This window comes from Coturnix japonica, unplaced genomic scaffold (assembly GCF_054131305.1).
Source record: "Coturnix japonica strain WE unplaced genomic scaffold, WE-NBRP24 Scf055, whole genome shotgun sequence".
Classification (NCBI taxonomy): Eukaryota; Metazoa; Chordata; class Aves; order Galliformes; family Phasianidae; genus Coturnix; species Coturnix japonica.
In genome coordinates, this window is record NW_028188958.1 from 228,917 (window position 1) to 252,378 (window position 23,462).

Genomic DNA, 23,462 nt, shown 5'->3' on the forward strand with positions numbered 1-23,462 from the left:
ACCGGGAGGAGTCCTCTGTGTCTGTGAGCAGAGGAGAAGCTTTTAACTCTGCGAGGTCCTGAGGGAGAGGCTGGCAGAGGCAGCACTGCTCCATAGCAAAGCACAGAGCAGAGATGCATTCCCCCTGTCAGTCCACACAAGTGGGACCTGAGCCTGCCAAACTGAGCCCTCCCGGCACAGTGCTCCCCACGATTCCCTGCTCTGGTCCAGCCCAGTCTGACCTCTCTAGTCCTGTCCTCCCATCCCAGCCCTCAGCAGCTCTCGTGCACCTGGGCTGCAGCTCAGATGACTGTGCACTATGTACCCCATGCCAAGGGAAGGACCAGTTGAGAGGGCTGGAAGCTGATTGATCTCATGAACTGATAAGCATGGATACTACACTCAGCCTTCACCAAAAAGTGAAGAACCTGCAGTGCTTATGTCCTCCTTCACCACAGTGTGGGGTGTCACACCAGACAGTGCAGCAGACGGGCAGCAATGGGCAGGGCTGACCCTGCACACACCTGCAGCATAACCCAATGACACCGGTTGTGCTGGGTTAAAGCACTGGTTGTGCTGGGTTAAAGCACTGATTGTCTTGGGTTAATGCACTGATTGTCTTGGGTTAATGCACTGATTGTCTTGGGTTAATGCACTGATTGTACTTGATTAAGGCACTGGTTGTGCTGGGTTGAGCCATGGAACAGAGCCCTGTTGCTTCCTGAAGGGCCAGGCAGGAGGGTTATTTGGCCTCATACCAGGTGAGTGCTGCCTGCCCTAAGTTTGAAGTGGCTCCTGCTACAAGCAGCAGTTCTGCATAGCACCATGGAAATGCAAAGTGGGAAATCCAGGACATGGGAAGATGGCAGCAGGGAGGGAATTTGGAGAGGCAAAATTGCTCCTGCAGCAGAAACACACCAGAGCCTGGGTTACCAGGCCCATGGGTGCAAAGAGGTTGAACCCGGGGCTTCATAGGATGTGGTGATATTTGAGGACATGGGAGCTTTATCTACTAAAGATGTGAACTTATTAAGGCTCACCACCAGCAAGTATGCCATGATTGACAATGTAAATATGTGTGGAAATTAATACAGATGATACATTATTATAGACTATAGCAGGAAGCAAATATATATGTTGTAGATATTAAGGGCATAGCACCAATTAACAATAGCAGCAGAGGGAACAGAAAGGCAATTAGAGATGGTAAAATCCAGGTATGGATTGGTTTCATCAGTGCATCAAACTTAGCAATAACACAAAGTTTGAGTTAGTAATGAATATAGTTATGAGTTACAAGCTTACCAGTAGTTTAGCAGCAAACATGACAGTTTGATTTATTGAGACTATACTTAGGGCACAAGATACACTTCTAGATATACTTGCATATATACTTCTGTATTTGCAAAACCACTGGTAGAGACTTATCAAAGTGATGGCAGAAGGAAGCAGGTCAAGGTCTCGCTGACCTTAAGGGATCCCATTAAGAAAATTAACCTCCTGAAGTGGGCACAGGACAGGACCAGAGTGTCCAAAATGCAGGACCCGACACTTGGCCCTATTGAAACTCATTCCGTTCACCTTGGCCCATCTATCAAGTCTATCCAGATCCCTCTGTAGTGTCCTTCTCCCCTCAGGCAGATCAAGATCCCTCCTAGCTTAGTGTTGTCTGCGAACGTACTGAGGGTGCAGTCAATCCCCTCATCCAGATCATCAATGAAGATGTTAAACAGAAACGGCCCAAGCACTGAGCCCTGGGGAACACCACTTGTGACCGACCGCCAACCGGATTCCACTCCATTGACCACAACTCTCTGGGCCCGGCCATCCAACCATTTCTTCAACCAGCAGAGCGTGTGCCCATCCAAACCACGGGCAGCCAGCTGCTCTACCAGAATGTGATGGGGGACAGTGTCAAAGGCCTTACTGAATCCAGGCAGACCACATCGACAGCCTTACCTTCATCTACCAAGCGGGTCACCTTGTCATAGAATGAAATCAGGTTAGTCAGGAAGGATCTACCGTTCATAAACACATGCTGACTAGGCCTGATCCCTTGGCTGACCTTTCGTTCATCCATAATGATACCTGAGATTATCCTTTCCATAACCTTCCCGGGCACCAAGGTAAGACTGATGGGCCTGTAGCTGCCCGGATCATCTTTCCAGCCATTTTGAAGACGGGCGTCACATTCACCAGTCTCCAATCCGCCGGGACATCCCCAGCCAGCCAAGACTGCCCAAAAATGATGGAGAGTGGTTTGACAACCGCAACCGCCAACTCCCTCAGCACTCTAGGGTGCAACTCATCCGGCCCCATGGACTTATAAACATCCAGCTTTCAAAGCAGGTCCAGAACCATCTCATCACTGATCATGCAGGGCTCGTGTTGTTCCCCCTACACATCTACCAGCGCAGGGGGCTGTGTTCCCAGGGAGTTACAAGCGTTACTATTGAAGACCGAGGCAAAGAAGGTATTAAGTATCTCAGCCTTATCCCGATCCTCAGTGACCAAGTTGCCCTCAGAATCCAGCAAGGAATGGAGATTTTCCCTTGCCTTTCTCTTGCCATTGGTGTGTTTATAAAAATTTTTACTATTTCCCTTGACCTTAGCAGCCAAGCTCAGTTCTAGCTGCGCCTTGGCCTTCCTAATGTTCTCCCTGTGCAGCCTCACTACAAACCTGTAATCCTCATAAGTAGCTCACCCTCTCTTCCAGAGACTGTAAACTCTCTTTTTGTTCTTTAGATCAAGACAAAGTACTCTGGCCAGCCAGCCCGGCCTTCTCGCCCACCAGCTCATCTTTCACAATTTCGGGACAGTCAGCTCCTGCACCTTTAGGACAATTTCCTTAAAGTATTCCCAGCCTTCCTGGGCTCCCACACTCTCCAAAGTTACCCACCAGGGCACCCTCTCAACCACAGTCCTAAGGAGGTTGAAGTTCGCCCCCTGGAAGTCCAAGGTGGCAGTTCTGCTGACTCCCCTCTGCGGTTCGACAAGGATCAAGAAATCTAGCATTTCATGATCACTTTGTCCCAGATGGCCTCCAACCTTTATGTCCCCAACCAGACCTTCTCTGTTAACAAACAGCAGGTCCAGAATTTTGCTTCCCCTCATCGGCTCCTTCACCAACTGTGTCAGAAAGTTATCTCCCACAAAGCCTAGGAACCTCTGAGACTGTTCCCAATCTGCTGTATTGTAATTCCAGCAGATGTTTAGGTTAGATGTTAGGAGGAAATTCTTTACTCAGAGGGCTGAGAGTCCCTGACATCACTGCCCAGAGCTGTGGGTGTCACATCCCTGCTTAATAAAATAAGCATTTTTTTCTTTGAATTAAGTCATGGGATTATGTGGTTTGCATTGCTGCTGAGTGAGCTGAAGCAAAGGTTCTCAGCACCATCCCATTTGTATCCCCTTCCATGGCTGGTCTAAAAACCAGTCCAGCTAACTGGTAGGAAGGCAGAGAGACAAAGGATGAAGGATGAGCTTTTACAGGTGTGCCTGTATTCATAGACAGAGAGACAGGGGATTTTTAGTTAAGGAAATGCTTATTGTGAAGTCTGATGTGAAGTCCTTTAATGGAACAACCCGTGTTTTTTGGAGAATGGAACCGTAAGAAGCAGAGTGCAAGACCCGGAGACCTGGAGATAAACTTCCAAAGCAGAACTGAGAAGTGAGACTAAGAAAGCAGATTGTGCTGATGTAGGCATTTGTTTGGGACTCGGTAGATGACTTGAAGAACTGTATGGAAACCTTTGTAAATGTTAAGTCACGTAATCATAGAATGATAGAACAGCCTGGGTTGAAAAGGACCACAATGATCATCTCGTTTCAACCCCCTGCTGTGTGCAGGGTCACCAACCAGCAGCCCAGGCTGCCCAGAGCCACATCCAGCCTGGTCTTGAATGCCTGCAGGGATGGGGCACCCACAGCCTCCCACATAATCAGAAGAGCACTGCTGTATAAGCGATCATGAAGCACAAGGAGGTTGACATTCACTGCGGTGGTGACTGAAATTTGAGTGAATAAATCAGGAAACCCAGTGTGACCCAGTGTGCTGGAGTTTCTCCATTTTACACCCTGGAGGTGCCCGAGGCTGTGGATGGGGCCATTGGGCAGCCTGAGCTGGTGGGGAGCACCCAGCCCTCAGTAGGGGGTGGAACTGGAGAGTCTTTAATGTCCCCTCCAGCCATTCTATGGCCCCACGATTCTCCCTCTCACTGGAGGGGTCCCACATCAGCCCCACAGCCCCAGGAGCCCCACCGCCCACCCAGGACCCTCCGCAGGGCCGCCCGCACCTCTTGGTTGCGGAGGCTGTAGATGAGGGGGTTCAGCACGGGGGTGACGATGCAGAACAGCGCTGACACCACCGAGTCGGCCAGCAGCGAGCTGTCGGTACCCAGCCGGTTGTAGTTGAGGTTGGCCGTCACAAAGAAGAGCGAGACCACCAGCAGGTGGGCAGAGCATGTGGAGAACGCCTTGTGTCGGCTGGCGGCCACGGGCATGGCCAGCACAGCCGCCAGGATGCGTAGGTAGGAGCCGACCACCAGCAGGAAGGGGCCGAAGCCCACAAAGACGCTGGCTACGTGCAGGGCTACCTCAGTGGGCCACGTGTTGCCGCAGGCGGCCCTCAGCAGTGGGGGGCTGTCACAGAAGAGGTGCTGCAGATGGACGGCCCCGCAGAAGGACAGCCGGGAGGCCAGCACTGTGTGCACCACTGAGTCCAGCACACCCCACAGCCAGCAGCCCACAGCCATGGCCCAACGTGCAGCCCGGCGCATGGCTTGTGCATAGTGCAGGGGGTGCACGATGGCGACGTAGCGGTCGTAGGCCATGACGGCCAGCAGAGCGCACTCAGACCCCGCGCAGCTCATCAGGAAGAAGGTCTGTGCCAGGCAGCCACGGTAGGAGATGGCTGCCCGTGGGCTGAGGCTGTTGGCCAGGACCTTGGGCACAGTCACCGTTGAGTAGCAGATGTCCAAGAAGGAGAGGTGGCTGAGGAAGAAATACATGGGACTGCGGAGATGGGAGTCCAGGAGTACGAGGGAGAGTATTACAGTGTTCCCCAGCAACGTGACCAGGTATGCGGCCAGGAAAAGGAGGAAGAGGAAGGGCTGGCCTTGGGGAAAGCCCAGCAGCAGGATCTCTGTCACCTGAGTCCAGTTGCCCCCAGCCATGGGGCAGCTGTGTTGTTCTACAGGCAGAAAAGAGCACCAGGAAGAGGTGGAGTGGGTGAACAGTGACTACAGAGCATGGGTTCCGCTGCTGGGATGGCTGCGGTCCTACCTCTGCAGTGACTGAGGGCTTCCCATGACGATACTTCGCAGACAGTGCGATTTCACTGTTCAGGGAGGTGCTGTTTGGTGCTGGAGATCCGAGTGCAGGGGTCACACTGAGGAAACCATGGCAGTTTGCATCCAGACTAACTCACAAATCCCGGCTCCTCCTGCCCATCAGACCCACTGTCTCAAACACCCAGCACGTCTCTCTTTCCTTCCCATTTGCACTTCTGGTAATCGCCTCCTTCCCTGCTTCCTGCACAAAGTCACACCCTTCTCGAGATGCAATGGCCACAAGGGCTGCTCTCTGCCAGCTGCCTGGGACGTGCCATCACTTTGCACCAGCTAAAAGGGATTATTATGACTCTTTTTTTCCATCCTCTCTCTTTCTCTGCCTTTTTGGCTCCTCACGGCGATTTGCACCCATAGGACAAGGAGCAACAGCCTCAAAATAGAACATAGGAAGTTCTGTACAGACATAAGAAAGAGCTTCTTTCCATCAGGGTAATGGTGCACTGGCACAGGCTGCACAGAGAGGTAGTGGAGTCTCCTTCTGTGGAGACATTTGAGACCTGTCAGGACATCCAGCTCTGAGACCTGTTATAGGGAACAGCTTCGGCAGAGATTGGACTCAGTGATCTCCTGAGGTCCCTTCCAACCCCTGCAGTTCTGTGATTGCGTTGCTCATGGTGTTTCCAGCAGCAGAAGGGAACCATGAGTTCCTCCGCAGGTGGGACTGAGAGGGCTGGAGAGCTGCCCTTGAGGCTCTCCCTGTCCTGAAAAACTCAGGCTGCGCTGGGTGTGGAGGCACAGGGATGCAGTGCAATCATAAGAAAACAGACCCTAATTTTTCACTGTGCTCTGGAGCAATGCAGCAGTCAGTGACATTTAAACCCTTCACCCCCAGACACCCTTTGTACAGAGAAGGGGAAATGTGGTTGGAAAATCTCCCCTCCTCCCAAGGAAGGTGCCTCACTTCACTTCATTGCCCTTCCCATAGCCCTAGCGTTTTGGGGTGCATTGAACCACCCTCTGTTCTGCAGGAGGCCAGGCATGCTGTGCTCCCACCCCAGATACCTCGTGCTCCTGCAGGAAGATGCAGCTCTCCCCTTGAAGCTCTGCTGGCCCATTTGCACTCAGGTGAGAAGAGAAGAGCCAGGAATGTGAGAGTGGGATCCCGAGCCCTTGGTGTGGTCAGTCCCTGTCTGATGGTTGGACTGGAGCAGCCGGCAGCACCGCAGGAGGAATTTCTCCCAGTGAGGACTGGTTGGTTTTGCTGGAGGCAGCATCAGCTCCCACAGCCTGCCCAAATGCCTGGGCCACCCTGAGCCCTGGGTGCCAGCACAGGCATGGTCCCCATGCAGCATGCAGGGAAGGACCCTGAGAGAACCCCATGATGAGTGAGAGCCCTATGAGCATCCTGCTGCAATCAGGGCTCTGCCCTCCTTACATCCAAGTCCAGCAGCAAATCTGCAGTGCTGAGTGAGAGGGAAAAACTGTCCCTGCCCCCACATGCTGCCCAGTGTGTCTTACCTGCACCGGGAGGAGTCCTCTGCGCCTGTGAGCAGAGGAGAAGCTTTTAACCCTGCGAGGTCCTGAGGGAGAGGCTGGCAGAGGCAGCACTGCTCCATAGCAAAAGCACAGAGCAGAGATGCATTCCCCCTGTCAGTCCACACAAGTGGGACCTGAGCCTGCCAAACTGAGCCCTCCCGGCACAGTGCTCCCCACGATTCCCTGCTCTGGTCCAGCCCAGTCTGACCTCTCTAGTCCTGTCCTCCCATCCCAGCCCTCAGCAGCTCTCGTGCACCTGGGCTGCAGCTCAGATGACTGTGCTCTATGTACCCCATGCCAAGGGCAGGGCCAGTTGAGAGGGCTGGAAGCTGATTGAGCTCATGAACTGATAAGCATGGATACTACACTCAGCCTTCACCAAAAAGTGAAGAACCTGCAGTGCTTATGTCCTCCTTCACCACACTGTGGGGTGTCACACCAGACAGTGCAGCAGACGGGCAGCAATGGGCAGGTCTGACCCTGCACACACCTGCAGCATAACACAATGACACCGATTGTGCTGGGTTAAAGCACTGGTTGTGCTGGGTTAAAGCACTGATTGTCTTGGGTTAATGCACTGATTGTACTTGATTAAGGCACTGGTTGTGCTGGGTTGAGCCATGGAACAGAGCCCTGTTGCTTCCTGAAGGGCCAGGCAGGAGGGTTATTTGGCCTCATACCAGGTGAGTGCTGCCTGCCCTGAGTTTGAGGTGGCTCCTGCTACAAGCAGCAGTTCTGCATAGCACCATGGAAATGCAAAGTGGGAAATCCAGGACATGGGAAGATGGCAGCAGGGAGGGAATTTGGAGAGGCAAAATTGCTCCTGCAGCAGAAACACACCAGAGCCTGGGTTACCAGGCCCATGGGTGCAAAGAGGTTGAACCCGGGGCTTCATAGGATGTGGTGATATTTGAGGACATGGGGGCTTTATCTACTAAAGATGTGAACTTATTAAGGCTCACCACCAGCAAGTATGCCATGACTGACAATGTGAATATTTGTGGAAATTAATACAGATGATACATTATTATAGACTATAGCAGGAAGCAAATATATATGTTGTAGATATTAAGGGCACAGCACCAATTAACAATAGCAGCAGAGGGAACAGAAAGGCAATTAGAGATGGTAAAATCCAGGTATGGATTGGTTTCATCAGTGCAACAACCTTAGCAATAACACAAAGTTTGAGTTAGTAATGAATATAGTTATGAGTTACAAGCTTACCAGTAGTTTAGCAGCAAACATGACAGTTTGATTTATTGAGACTATACTTAGGGCACCAGACATACTTCTAGATATACTTGCATATATACTTCTGTATTTGCAGAACCACTGGCAGAAGGAAAGAGGTCAAGGTCTCGCTGAACTTAAGGGATCCCATTAAGAAAATTAACCTCCAGAAGTGGGCACAGGAGAGGACCAGAGTGTCCTACAGAGTTGGTCTGCATCATGGAGGTGCTTTATTGCGACCTTTCTGTTGTGTTTCCAAATGATAGGGCCATAGTGGCCAGTCATAGAACCATAGAATCCCCAAGGCTGGAAAGGACCTCCAAGGTCATCCAGTCCAACCGTTCACCTACCACCAATGCCTCTCCACTAAGCCAAGCCCCTGGGTACAACACTTAAGTGTTTCTTGAACACCTCCAGAGACGGCGACTCAACCTCTGTATCTGAAGCCTCAGGAGCTGAGGGGCTGGACAGCGCCATCAGAGGAAGGTGCCAACAGAACCGATGGAGAAACACCGAGAAAATTCAGTGTGGCAATGAGTCACTGCTGGAGTGGGGGGAAATGGTGTCAGAGAGCATGGAAAATCATAGAATCATAGAATTACCCAGGTTGGAAAAGATCTTGAAGATCATCAAGTCCAACCACAGCCTAACCAGTACCCTAAATCTAATAACCCTACACTAAATCATATCCCTGAGTACCACATCCAAACGGCTCTTAAACACAACCAGGGATGGTGATTCAACCAGCTCCCTTTTTTGCCTATTCCAGTACCTAACTACCCTTTCTCTAAAGAAGTGCTTCCTAATATCCAACCTAAACTTGCCCTGGCGCAACTTGACGCCAATTCCCCTCATCCTGTCACATGTCACTAGTTAGAAGAGACCTGCCCCACTCTCACTGTAAGCACCTTTCAGGTACTGGAAGAGGGCGATAAGGTCTCCCCTCAGCCTCCTTTTCCCCAGACTAAAAAGCCTCAGCTCTCTCAGCCTCTCCTCATAGGGCTGATTCGCAAAGCCCTTCAAGAGCCTCGTTGCCCTTCTCTGGACCTGCTCCGGTACCTCCATGTCTTTCTTGTGCTGAGGTGCCCCAAACTGGACATAGTACTCAAGGTGAGGCCTCACCAATGCCTCATACAGGGGCGGGATGACTTGCCTAGTCCTGCTCACCACACCATTCTTTATACAAGCCAGGATGCCATTGGCCCTCTTGGCCACCAGGGCACACTGCTGGCTCATATTCAGCCCACTGTTCGTCAGCACACCAAGGTCCCTTTCTGTCTGGGAGCTTTCCAGCCACACATCCCCAAGCCTGTAGGGTTGCCTGGAGTTGCTGTGACCAAAATGCAGGACCCGACACTTGGCCCTATTGAAACTCATTCCGTTCACCTTGGCCCATCTATCAAGTCTATCCAGGTCCCTCTGTAGCGTCCTTCTCCCCTCAGGCAGATCAAGATCCCTCCTAGCTTAGTGTTGTCTGCGAACGTACTGAGGGTGCAGTCAATCCCCTCATTCAGATCATCAATGAAGATGTTAAACAGAAACAGCCCAAGCACTGAGCCCTGGGGAACACCACTTGTGACCGACCGCCAACCGGATTCCACTCCATTGACCACAACTCTCTGGGCCCAGCCATCCAACCAGTTCTTCAACCAGCAGAGCGTGTGCCCATCCAAACCACGGGCAGCCAGCTGCTCTACCAGAATGTGATGGGGGACAGTGTCAAAGGCCTTACTGAATCCAGGCAGACCACATCGACAGCCTTACCTTCATCTACCAAGCGGGTCACCTTGTCATAGAATGAAATCAGGTTAGTCAGGCAGGATCTACCATTCATAAACACATGCTGACTAGGCCTGATCCCTTGGCTGACCTTTCGTTCATCCATAATGATACCTGAGATTATCCTTTCCATAACCTTCCCGGGCACCAAGGTAGGACTGATGGGCCTGTAGCTGCCAGGATCATCTTTCCAGCCCTTTTTGAAGACGGGCGTCACATTCACCAGTCTCCAATCCACCGGGACATCCCCAGCCAGCCAAGACTGCCCAAAAATGATGGAGAGTGGTTTGACAACCACATCCGCCAACTCCCTCAGCACTCTAGTGTGCAACTCATCCGGCCCCATGGACTTATAAACATCCAGCTTTCAAAGCAGGTCCAGAACCATCTCATCACAGATTATGCAGGGCTCGTGTTGTTCCCCCTTCACATCTACCAGCGCAGGGGGCTGTGTTCCCAGGGAGTTACAAGCGTTACTATTGAAGACCGAGGCAAAGAAGGTATTAAGTATCTCAGCCTTATCCCGATCCTCAGTGACCAAGTTGCCCTCAGAATCCAGCAAGGAATGGAGATTTTCCCTTGCCTTCCTCTTGCCGCTGATGTGTTTATAAAAATTTTTACTATTTTCCTTGACCTTAGCAGCCAAGCTCAGTTCTAGCTGCGCCTTGGCCTTCCTAATGTTCTCCCTGTGCAGCCTCACTACAAACCTGTAATCCTCATAAGCAGCTCACCCACTCTTCCAGAAACTGTAAACTCTCTTTTTGTTCTTTAGATCAAGACAAAGTACTCTGGCCAGCCAGCCCGGCCTTCTCGCCCATCAGCTCATCTTTCGCAATTTCGGGACAGTCAGCTCCTGCACCTTTAGGACAATTTCCTTAAAGTATTCCCAGCCTTCCTGGGCTCCCACACTCTCCAAAGTTACCCCCCAGGGCACCCTCTCAACCACAGTCCTAAGGAGGTTGAATTTCGCCCTCTGGAAGTCCATGGTGGCAGTTCTGCTGACTCCCCTCTGCGGTTCGACAAGGATCAAGAAATCTAGCATTTCATGATCACTTTGTCCCAGATGGCCTCCAACCTTTATGTCCCCCACCAGACCTTCTCTGTTAACAAATAGCAGGTCCAGAATTTTGCTTCCCCTCATCGGCTCCTTCACCAACTGTGTCAGAAAGTTATCTCCCACAAAGCCTAGGAACCTCTGAGACTGTTCCCAATCTGCTGTATTGTAATTCCAGCAGATGTTTAGGTTAGATGTTAGGAGGAAATTCTTTACTCAGAGGGCTGAGAGTCCCTGACATCACTGCCCAGAGCTGTGGGTGTCACATCCCTGCTTAATAATATAAGCATTTTTTTCTTTGAATTAAGTCATGTGATTATGTGGTTTACATTGCTGCTGAGTGAGCTGAAGCAAAGGTTCTCAGCTCCATCCCATTTGTATCCCCTTCCATGGCTGGTCTAAAAACCAGTCCAGCTAACTGGTAGGAAGGCAGAGAGACAAAGGATGAAGGATGAGCTTTTACAGGTGTGCCTGTATACGTAGACAGAGAGACAGCAGATTTTTAGTTAAGGAAATGCTTATTGTGAAGTCTGATGTGAAGTCCTTTAATGGAACAACCCGTGTTTTTTGGAGAATGGAACCGTAAGAAGCAGAGTGCAAGACACAGAGACCCGGAGATAAGCTTCCAAAGCTGAACCGAGAAGTGAGACTAAGAAAGCAGATTGTGCTGACGTAGGCATTTGTTTGGGACTCGGTAGATGACTTGAAGAACTGTATGGAAACCTTTGTAAATGTTAAGTCACGTAATCATAGAATGATAGAACGGCCTGGGTTGAAAAGGACCACAATGATGATCTCGTTTCAACCCCCTGCTGTGTGCAGGGTCACCAACCAGCAGCCCAGGCTGCCCAGAGCCACATCCAGCCTGGTCTTGAATGCCTGCAGGGATGGGGCACCCACAGCCTCCCACATAATCAGAAGAGCACTGCTGTATTAGCGATCACGAAGCACAAGGAGGTTGACATTCACTGCGGTGGTGACTGAACTTTGAGTGAATAAATCAGGAAACCCAGCGTGACCCAGTGTGCTGGAGTTTCTCCATTTTACACCCTGGAGGTGCCCAAGGCTGTGGATGGGGCCATTGGGCAGCCTGAGCTGGTGGGGTGCACCCAGCCCTCAGAAGGGGTGGAACTGGAGAGTCTTTAATGTCCCCTCCAGCCATTCTATGGCCCCACGATTTCCCCTCTGTCTCGCTCCAATTTTGTAGGAGGGAGGCAAGGTTCTTTGATATGTGTATACCCGGCGTGAGATTAAGAAGCAACGGTTCAAATGTTGGTCCAACCAGTTTATTAGAGTCCTAGCTATTTTTAGGGAGATGGGGAAGGGAAGGTAGGCGATAGAAAAAGTAGGAAATGTAAGCAAGGAGTCTTTGCAGAGAGCGAAAGAGATATAGTCACCACCGTGGGTCCAGCGAGGTACACAGTAGGTCCGACGATCTCAGGAACTCGTCTGATCGCCGCAGGGGATGGGAGACAGCCAGGGAGCTCCGCAGCAAGCCGGTCCCGGGGGTTCTTCCGACAAAGTTTTCCCCTCGGGGAATTCTCCGTCAAAGGTGTCTTTGGGAGTTTGTCTCCAAAGTCCCCAGTTTAGCGAGGGCCTTTTATCCCCCATTTCGGTGGGGGTTCTTCTTCTTCTTTGAAGTTTGACTCAGCATTTTCGGGAACGTATCTCGAGCAAACACTGAACTTCCAAACAAGCAGGTAAACACACTTTGTAATAGGGTTTAAAACCAGCTTTTGTGACATTCCTGGCCCACAGATAAGCCAGCAAGGAGAGGGGGGGGGGCTCTGTTGCCAGACACAAGCATTATCGCCTTCTGCAGTGGTCAGCTCCTTCGAGCAGCACCCCTGAAGAAGACTGCTAGTCCTGCTTCTGCTTATCTTTGCAATCATAAGCAGAGTTACTGTGGCACAACAACACCCACCATTCACCCTCCTAGATAGTTAGCAGTCGCCAGTCAGAGTCTTATAATCAGAAAGGCCTCACGAAGCAAGCTTTGAGACAATAAAAGAAAAACAGTTCCGTCCTTTACACCACCCCGTGGCTCAAAGGTTGCTTGAAATTGATGCACAAATGACCATTCACGGTGGTGAGGAAAGAAAAAAAAAGTAAGCATAAGGGAAAAGAGGGATAGGTGATATGGGGGAATTAAATGTTAAACAGTTAACAATCACAAAGACAGTGACAATAACCAATAGTATCAAATAAACAAGTAAAACAAATAAATAGGGGTATTTGTGTCAGCTGCTGTCCACTTGAGCATTTCCAAAGCAGTTCAATTACTGAGAGATATAAATACTAGTTTGGCAAGTTAGAGTACTGTTATAGTTTACCGAACTTTTCACAGGACAGTGTGTGGGATACCCCGCAGTATAAACCATAAGAGGGATAATCCCAGAAACATACACATCTCTTATCAAAACTTAGACATTTTCCAACAACCATGTTTTGTATGGAACTCCTGGACTTATGTGACACTGCAAAATATCAGTGCAAAGGTTTTATGATAGATTTCATTTTTGACCACATCTAACAGATATTAGATAGGTCCCTTGGCTCATTTCCCAATTTGTTAGGAATTTGGAAACACTATGGAGGAGTTACATGCAAATCATAATCAGTTTGACAAAAAGGGGTAAAAGAAGGGATCAGAAGGAATGGTTATCACTGTGCAGAAAGTACCAGAAAGTCAGAATGACCTGAAAAAGAAACCATGAACCAAATTGTGAAGTTTTAACAGATCCAAGGACTGATATCAATCACAATCCACAACAACAGCAAACAAAAACATAATACTATTGCAACCAAAATACGTAACAACGAGTTATATCAGTATTCTAGCAAGATCACATCTTTAATTTTTCTGTCACAAAACACAAAGGGTTAAAGTCAGCTATTAGTCATTCTGTGTTCAGTAAAGGTCCCACGGGGATCTTCTGAAAAATAAAACAAGACAACAACTTGCCCTTTTGGGGCTTTGTTAATACAATTAAAAAATGAGAGAACAATCCATCGAGAGTTAATTTTACAATTCTTTATCGGGGTGTCCTTAGCCTTCTAAGGATATTTGTTAAGGGATTTCATTAAGGTTAGGGAAATGCCTCATGTTAGCTGAGTCAGTCCACACAAGCTGGCCAGAGAGATAAGTGTTTCCCTAGCTTATCAGCAACTGGATCGTGACTCACAGGGGCAATTGGCAGGAGTGGGGAGGCCCTGGGACAGAAGGTGTTAAATCGAGGATCTCCTTTTGTTGTGAGCTTTCTAATAAACATCCACCCTTCACTGCCTTCCCCCCCCACCTCCCACTCATCTGGGGGAGGGGGCGAAAGCATCAGCTTTCCTTGAGCTTTTGTTCTGGCCACCAGTTAACTAATTTCTCTAACCTGACTGTGGGTAATCCATTCATCAAGTCTCGTGGAACACCCTTTTGCCAGCCCAGTGTCCAGAGACGATTACGTTTATGATCAATATTTCGCCTACCTGTTCTTACTGGCAATGAGACCCTTCCAGTTCCACAGAGTTTTGGGCTAGGTGGCCTAGGAGCAAGGATGGTTGCTGCAAGCCTTACTTCCTCTGGCTCAGATATACTGGAAGAAGCCACAGGCCCATATTTCCTTTCATAATTAATCAACTCTTGGGCAACCTCCCCCCATGTCCATACTTTATATCCCGACTGCAAATGGCCTGAGGTGCCAGTTCCTTCTAATGCTGCTAGGGTTCTTTCTCCCTGAGGCATAGCTTGTATCTTTCCTTGTAGTTGTATACCTATAGGTTTCAGTGATTCTGGAAGCCCCCTGATTAAAGGAGTCATCCTTTCAGGATCCACAGGCATCATCATAGGTGATCCATGATGTGTCTGCAGCTTTCTATCATACATCATTTGCAGACAAGCAGCTTTTTGAACACTTTCAACCAATTGATCGACTGTCCCATTAATAGCAAGTGGGTCTCCCCTTTCTAAAGGGTTAAGACCACCTGCCCAATAGGCAGCCCTTTGTGTTAGGGACCAAGGAGCACGGTTGTTACCAGTAGTTAAAAATACTCCAGGCCCCCAATAACCTTCAGCTTCTTTTTCAGTTAACAGTATTTGGTCTCCACCAGTGAGACTAACCCTCCACACATATTCCGTTTCTGATTCCTTTGGAGAGCGGCTAAAATCCTTTTTCAGTTTTGCTAATTCAGTGGCAGAAAAGGGAATTTCTTTAACATTCATTTGAGGGTCCAGATCCTCACTGTTATCAAATATATATTCGGTTTTTATCAAAGGACGCAATTGGGTTGGCGAGTTCTCTAATTTGCCAAGCCCTTCCTTTATTCCTTGTAGTTCCTTCTGAGGAAAAGTTTTTTCTTGAGGCAAATTATGGACAGCAGTATTGCTAGTATTCTTATATGTTAATAGTTCCTTAAAAGCCATTTGCAACAAAACTGTATTATGTTGCTCTCTTTGTAATTGTTCTTCAAGGTTCACTATTTGATTCTGCAGAGATTTTACCAATTCTTGCATTACTTTAACTGATTCCTGTAATGCTTGTATGGTTTGGGTTTCTGCCGAATGCTTTTCATCTCGGAACTCCACGGCAGCTTTTAAAGCAGCACCGAGTACCGCACAAATAAACGATTTTCCTTTCCCGGCTCGAGTATGAGCCTCATATTGTAAAACACGAATGCGGTCGGAAACACTCTGCAAGTTATGCCAGTTTTGTCGTGCCCAATCCACCCCTGATAAAGAGGGCCGAGCACCATGCTTTTCTAAAAGGTCAAATAGCACATTTTCACTTTTCATAGTGGCAATAATTTCACTCATTTCCCAATACCCTAAAAGATACACACTAAGGGAAGAAAAGGTACACTTAACTCCTTACCCTTCCCCAGGGAGACACGCACCTATCAAACAAATGCAAATGCTACAATCATTCCTCCCTTTCACAAAAGACAAAGAAGCCCAATCAACACTTACAAAGAAAGTGTAAACACCTAAATCGCTCCTGGCTACCCTGTCAGGCCAGAAAAACTTCAAGCTTAAAACCACACAGTTTCAAAACACTTCTAGGTTTCTCAGAAAGGAATAAACTTCTTGGAGAGGCACAAACGTCAAAAAATTATTTCCTCACTTCCCCAAGAGGTGCACACACAAAACTTTTCAAATTCCAAAATACGTTACGAGATACTTAAACCACAAAAATGCGAAATAGTCTTCCCGAGGAGGCAAACACGTATAAAACAAAAGTAAATAGTCAAAATTAATTCATACGTCCCCGAGAGGTAAACACATAAGCAGTAAAGTTTCAGAATATGGAGCGGTCTTCCTGGAGAGGTGCTCACATCTAAGTTACCAAAATTATCGGTCCTTGCAACTCCAGGAGATACACACAGAAAAATTTTCGAGTTTTTGGAAGGACAACACTCTCACGGCGGGCATCCTGCCGACTACGCCAATAAAAATGTCTCGCTCCAATTTTGTAGGAGGGAGGCAAGGTTCTTTGATATGTGTATACCCGGCGTGAGATTAAGAAGCAACGGTTCAAATGTTGGTCCAACCAGTTTATTAGAGTCCTAGCTATTTTTAGGGAGATGGGGAAGGGAAGGTAGGCGATAGAAAAAGTAGGAAATGTAAGCAAGGAGTCTTTGCAGAGAGCGAAAGAGATAGTCACCACCGTGGGTCCAGCGAGGTACACAGTAGGTCCGACGATCTCAGGAACTCGTCTGATCGCCGCAGGGGATGGGAGACAGCCAGGGAGCTCCGCAGCAAGCCGGTCCCGGGGGTTCTTCCGACAAAGTTTTCCCCTCGGGGAATTCTCCGTCAAAGGTGTCTTTGGGAGTTTGTCTCCAAAGTCCCCAGTTTAGCGAGGGCCTTTTATCCCCCATTTCGGTGGGGGTTCTTCTTCTTCTTTGAAGTTTGACTCAGCATTTTCGGGAACGTATCTCGAGCAAACACTGAACTTCCAAACAAGCAGGTAAACACACTTTGTAATAGGGTTTAAAACCAGCTTTTGTGACATTCCTGGCCCACAGATAAGCCAGCAAGGAGAGGGGGGGGGGCTCTGTTGCCAGACACAAGCATTATCGCCTTCTGCAGTGGTCAGCTCCTTCGAGCAGCACCCCTGAAGAAGACTGCTAGTCCTGCTTCTGCTTATCTTTGCAATCATAAGCAGAGTTACTGTGGCACAACAACACCCACCATTCACCCTCCTAGATAGTTAGCAGTCGCCAGTCAGAGTCTTATAATCAGAAAGGCCTCACGAAGCAAGCTTTGAGACAATAAAAGAAAAACAGTTCCGTCCTTTACACCCTCTCACTGGAGGGGTCCCACATCAGCCCCACAGCCCCAGGAGCCCCACCGCCCACCCAGGACCCTCCGCAGGGCCGCCCGCACCTCTTGGTTGCGGAGGCTGTAGATGAGGGGGTTCAGCACGGGGGTGACGATGCAGAACAGCGCTGACACCACCGAGTTGGCCAGCAGCGAGCTGTCGGTACCCAGCCGGTTGTAGTTGAGATTGCCCGTCACAAAGAAGAGCAAGACCACAAGCAGGTGGGCAGAGCAGGTGGAGAACGCCTTGTGTCGGCTGGCGGCCGCGGGCATGGCCAGCACAGCCGCCAGGATGCGTAGGTAGGAGCCGACCACCAGCAGGAAGGGGCCGAAGCCCACAAAGATGCTGGCTGCGTGCAGGGCCACCTCAGTGGGCCGCGTGTTGCCGCAGGCGGCCCTCAGCAGTGGGGGGGCGTCACAAAAGAGGTGCTGCAGATGGATGGCCCCGCAGAAGGACAGCCGGGAGGCCAGCACTGTGTGCACCACTGAGTCCAGCACACCCCACAGCCAGCAGCCCACAGCCATGGCCCAACGTGCAGCCCGGCGCATGGCTTGTGCATAGTGCAGGGGGTGCACGATGGCGACGTAGCGGTCATAGGCCATGACGGCCAGCAGAGAGGACTCAGACCCCGCGCAGCTCATCAGGAAGAAGGTCTGTGCCAGGCAGCCGCGGTAGGAGATGGCTGCCCGTGGGCTGAGGCTGTTGGCCAGGACCTTGGGCACAGTCACCGTTGAGTAGCAGATGTCCAAGAAGGAGAGGTGGCTGAGGAAGAAATACATGGGACTGCGGAGATGGGGGTCCAGGAGCACGAGGGAGAGTATTACAGTGTTCCCCAGCAACGTGACCAGGTATGCGGCCAGGAAAAAGAGGAAGAGGAAGGGCTGGCCTTGGGGAAAGCCCAGCAGCAGGATCTCTGTCACCTGAGTCCAGTTCCCCTCAGCCATGGGGCAGCTGTGTTGTTCTACAGGCAGAAAAGAGCACCAGGAAGAGGTGGAGTGGGTGAACAGTGACTACAGAGCATGGGTTCCGCTGCTGGGATGGCTGCGGTCCTACCTCTGCAGTGACTGAGAGCTTCCCATGACGATACTTCGCAGACAGTGCGATTTCACTGTTCAGGGAGGTGCTGTTTGGTGCTGGAGATCCGAGTGCAGGAGTCACACTGAGGAAACCATGGCCAGTTTGCATCCAGACTAACTCACAAATCCCGGCTCCTCCTGCCCATCAGACCCACTGTCTCAAACACCCATCACTTCTCTCTTTCCTTCCCATTTGCACTTCTGGTAATCGCCTCCTTCCCTGCTTCCTGCACAAAGTCACACCCTTCTTGAGATGCAATGGCCACAAGGGCTGCTCTCTGCCAGCTGCCTGGGACATGCCATCACTTTGCACCAGCTAAAAGGGATTATTATGACTCTTTTTTTCCATCCTCTCTCTTGCTCTGCCTTTTTGGCTCCTCACGGCAATTTGCACCCATAGGACAAGGAGCAACAGCCTCAAAATAGAACATAGGAAGTTCTGTACTGACATAAGAAAGAGCTTCTTTCCATCAGGGTAATGGTGCACTGGCACAGGCTGCACAGAGAGGTGGTGGAGTCTCCTTCTGTGGAGACATTTGAGACCTGTCAGGACATCCAACTCTGAGACCTGTTATAGGGAACTGCTTCGGCAGAGATTGGACTCAGTGATCTCCTGAGGTCCCTTCCAACCCCTGCAGTTCTGTGATTGCGTTGCTCATGGTGTTTCCAGCAGCAGAAGGGAACCATGAGTTCCTCCGCAGGTGGGACTGAGAGGGCTGGAGAGCTGCCCTTGAGGCTCTCCCTGTCCTGAAAAACTCAGGCTGCGCTGGGTGTGGAGGCACAGGGATGCAGTGCAATCATAGGAAGACAGACCCTAATTTTTCACTGTGCTCTGGAGCAATGCAGCAGTCAGTGACATTTAAACCCTTCACCCCCAGACACCCTTTGTACAGAGAAGGGGAAATGTGGTTGGAAAATCTCCCCTCCTCCCAAGGAAGGTGCCTCACTTCACTTCATTGCCCTTCCCATAGCCCCAGTGTTTTGGGGTGCATTGTACCACCCTCTGTTCTGCAGGAGGCCAGGCATGCTGTGCTCCCACCCCAGATACCTCGTGCTCCTGCAGGAAGATGCAGCTCTCCCCTTGAAGCTCTGCTGGCCCATTTGCACTCAGGTGAGAAGAGAAGAGAAGAGCCAGGAATGTGAGAGTGGGATCCCGAGCCCTTGGTGTGGTCAGTCCCTGTCTGATGGTTGGACTGGGGCAGCCGGCAGCACCGCAGGAGGAATTTCTCCCAGTGAGGATTGGTTGGTTTTGCTGGAGGCAGCATCAGCTCCCACAGCCTGCCCAAATGCCTGGGCCACCCTGAGCCCTGGGTGCCAGCACAGGCATGGTCCCCATGCAGCATGCTGGGAAGGACCCTGAGAGAACCCCATGATGAGTGAGAGCCCTATGAGCATCCTGCTGCAATCAGGGCTCTGCCCTCCTTCCATCCAAGTCCAGCAGCAAATCTGCAGTGCTGAGTGAGAGGGAAAAACTGTCCCTGCCCCCACATGCTGCCCAGTGTGTCTTACCTGCACCGGGAGGAGTCCTCTGCGCCTGTGAGCAGAGGAGAAGCTTTTAACTCTGCGAGGTCCTGAGGGAGAGGCTGGCAGAGGCAGCACTGCTCCATAGCAAAAGCACAGAGCAGAGATGCATTCCCCCTGTCAGTCCACACAAGCGGGACCTGAGCCTGCCAAACTGAGCCCTCCCGGCACAGTGCTCCCCACGATTCCCTGCTCTGGTCCAGCCCAGTCTGACCTCTCTAGTCCTGTCCTCCCATCCCAGCCCTCAGCAGCTCTCGTGCACCTGGGCTGCAGCTCAGATGATCGTGCTTTATGTACCCCATATCAAGGGAAGGGCCAGTTGAGAGAGCTGGAAGCTGATTGAGCTCATGAACTGATAAGCATGGATACTACACTCAGCCTTCACCAAAAAGTGAAGAACCTGCAGTGCTTATGTCCTCCTTCACCACACTGTGGGGTGTCACACCAGACAGTGCAGCAGACGGGCAGCAATGGGCAGGTCTGACCCTGCACACACCTGCAGCATAACCCAATGGCACCGATTGTTCTGGGTTAAAGCACTGATTGTCTTGGGTTAATGCACTGATTGTACTTGATTAAGGCACTGGTTGTGCTGGGTTGAGCCATGGAACAGAGCCCTGTTGCTTCCTGAAGGGCCAGGCAGGAGGGTTATTTGGCCTCATACCAGGTGAGTGCTGCCTGCCCTGAGTTTGAGGTGGCTCCTGCTACAAGCAGCAGTTCTGCATAGCACCATGGAAATGCAAAGTGGGAAATCCAGGACATGGGAAGATGGCAGCAGGGAGGGAATTTGGAGAGGCAAAATTGCTCCTGCAGCAGAAACACACCAGAGCCTGGGTTACCAGGCCCATGGGTGCAAAGAAGTTGAACCCGGGGCTTCATAGGATGTGGTGATATTTGAGGACATGGGAGCTTTATCTACTAAAGATGTGAACTTATTAAAGCTCACCACCAGCAAGTATGCCATGATTGTCAATGTGAATATGTGTGGAAATTAATACAGATGATACATTATTATAGACTATAGCAGGAAGCAAATATATATGTTGTAGATATTAAGGGCATAGCACCAATTAACAATAGCAGCAGAGGGAACAGAAAGGCAATTAGAGATGGTAAAATCCAGGTATGGATTGGTTTCATCAGTTCATCAAACTTAGCAATAACACAAAGTTTGAGTTAGTAATGAATATAGTTATGAGTTACAAGCTTACCAGTAGTTTAGCAGCAAACATGACAGTTTGATTTATTGAGACTATACTTAGCGCACAAGACATACTTCTAGATATACTTGCATATATACTTCTGTATTTGCAGAACCACTGGTAGAGACTTATCAAAGTGATGGCAGAAGGAAACAGGTCAAGGTCTCGCTGACCTTAAGGGGTCCCATTAAGAAAATTAACCTCCAGAAGTGGGCACAGGAGAGGACCAGAGTGTCCAAAATGCAGGACCCGACACTTGGCCCTATTGAAACTCATTCCGTTCACCTTGGCCCATCTATCAAGTCTATCCAGGTCCCTCTGTAGTGTCCTTCTCCCCTCAGGCAGATCAACACTCCCTCCTAGCTTAGTGTCGTCTGCGAACGTACTGAGGGTGCAGTCAATCCCCTCATCCTGATCATCAATGAAGATGTTAAACAGAAACGGCCCAAGCACTGAGCCCTGGGGGACACCACTTGTGACCGACCGCCAACCGGATTCCACTCCATTGACCACAACTCTCTGGGCCCGGCCATCCAACCATTTCTTCAACCAGCAGAGCGTGTGCCCATCCAAACCACGGGCAGCCAGCTGCTCTACCAGAATGTGATGGGGGACAGTGTCAAAGGCCTTACTGAATCCAGGCAGACCACATCGACAGCCTTACCTTCATCTACCAAGCGGGTCACCTTGTCATAGAATGAAATCAGGTTAGTCAGGCAGGATCTACCGTTCATAAACACATGCTGACTAGGCCTGATCCCTTGGCTGACCTTTCGTTCATCCATAATGATACCTGAGATTATCCTTTCCATAACCTTCCCGGGCACCGAGGTAAGACTGATGGGCCTGTAGCTGCCAGGATCATCTTTCCAGCCCTTTTTGAAGACGGGCGTCACATTCACCAGTCTCCAATCCACTGGGACATCCCCAGCCAGCCAAGACTGCCCAAAAATGATGGAGAGTGGTTTGACAACCGCATCCGCCAACTCCCTCAGCACTCTAGGGTGCAACTCATCCGGCCCCATGGACTTATAAACATCCAGCTTTCAAAGCAGGTCCAGAACCATCTCATCACAGATCATGCAGGGCTCGTGTTGTTCCCCCTTCACATCTACCAGCGCAGGGGGCTGTGTTCCCAGGGAGTTACAAGCGTTACTATTGAAGATCGAGGCAAAGAAGGTATTAAGTATCTCAGCCTTATCCCGATCCTCAGTGACCAAGTTGCCCTCAGAATCCAGCAAGGAATGGAGATTTTCCCTTGCCTTCCTCTTGCCATTGATGTGTTTATAAAAATTTTTACTATTTTCCTTGACCTTAGCAGCCAAGCTCAGTTCTAGCTGCGCCTTGGCCTTCCTAATGTTCTCCCTGTGCAGCCTCACTACAAACCTGTAATCCTCATAAGTAGCTCACCCTCTCTTCCAGAGACTGTAAACTCTCTTTTTGTTCTTTAGATCAAGACAAAGTACTCTGGCCAGCCAGCCCGGCCTTCTCGCCCACCAGCTCATCTTTCACAATTTCGGGACAGTCAGCTCCTGCACCTTTAGGACAATTTCCTTAAAGTATTCCCAGCCTTCCTGGGCTCCCACACTCTCCAAAGTTACCCCCCAGGGCACCCTCTCAACCACAGTCCTAAGGAGGTTGAAGTCCGCCCTCCGGAAGTCCAAGGTGGCAGTTCTGCTGACTCCCCTCCGCGGTTCGACAAGGATCAAGAAATCTAGCATTTCATGATCACTTTGTCCCAGACGGCCTCCAACCTTTATGTCCCCCACCGGACCTTCTCTGTTAACAAACAGCAGGTCCAGAATTTTGCTTCCCCTCATCGGCTCCTTCACCAACTGTGTCAAAAAGTTATCTCCCACAAAGCCTAGGAACTTCTGAGACTGTTCCCAATCTGCTGTATTGTAATTCCAGCAGATGTTTAGGTTAGATGTTAGGAGGAAATTCTTTACTCAGAGGGCTGAGAGTCCCTGACATCACTGCCCAGAGCTGTTGGTGTCACATCCCTGCTTAATAAAATAAGCATTTTCTTCTTTGAATTAAGTCATGGGATTGTGTGGTTTGCATTGCTGCTGAGTGAGCTGAAGCAAAGGTTCTCAGCTCCATCCCATTTGTATCCCCTTCCATGGCTGGTCTAAAAACCAGTCCAGCTAACTGGTAGGAAGGCAGAGAGACAAAGGATGAAGGATGAGCTTTTACAGGTGTGCCTGTATACATAGACAGATAGACAGGGGATTTTTAGTTAAGGAAATGCTTATTGTGAAGTCTGATGTGAAGTCCTTTAATGGAACAACCCGTGTTTTTTGGAGAATGGAACCGTAAGAAGCAGAGTGCAAGACACGGAGACCCGGAGATAAGCTTCCAAAGCTGAACCGAGAAGTGAGACTAAGAAAGCAGATTGTGCTGACGTAGGCATTTGTTTGGGACTCGGTAGATGACTTGAAGAACTGTATGGAAACCTTTGTAAATGTTAAGTCACGTAATCA

The 23,462-nt window shown here is 50.0% G+C and overlaps 3 protein-coding genes across 3 annotated transcripts; all 3 read right to left on the bottom strand.

Annotated features, from left to right (window-relative positions):
- Positions 1–3,506: 3,506 nt before the first annotated feature.
- LOC146751998 (olfactory receptor 9Q1-like) lies at positions 3,507–5,559 on the bottom strand. Its single transcript, XM_085533188.1, has one exon. It carries the CDS (start codon positions 5,151–5,153, stop codon positions 4,194–4,196), a length of 960 nt encoding a protein of 319 aa, XP_085389314.1. The 5' UTR covers positions 5,154–5,559; the 3' UTR covers positions 3,507–4,193.
- A 6,246-nt stretch (positions 5,560–11,805) lies between these two features.
- Positions 11,806–19,371, bottom strand: LOC146751999 (olfactory receptor 9Q1-like). Its single transcript, XM_085533199.1, has 2 exons — positions 17,225–19,371; positions 11,806–11,922 (listed from the first exon to the last, which is right to left on the bottom strand). Exons 1-2 carry the CDS (start codon positions 18,122–18,124, stop codon positions 11,806–11,808), a joined length of 1,017 nt encoding a protein of 338 aa, XP_085389325.1. The 5' UTR covers positions 18,125–19,371.
- On the bottom strand, positions 12,137–17,132 carry LOC146752000 (uncharacterized). Its single transcript, XM_085533224.1, has one exon. The coding sequence runs from the start codon at positions 15,674–15,676 to the stop codon at positions 14,204–14,206; it is 1,473 nt and encodes a 490-aa protein (XP_085389350.1). The 5' UTR covers positions 15,677–17,132; the 3' UTR covers positions 12,137–14,203.
- Positions 19,372–23,462: the final 4,091 nt, after the last annotated feature.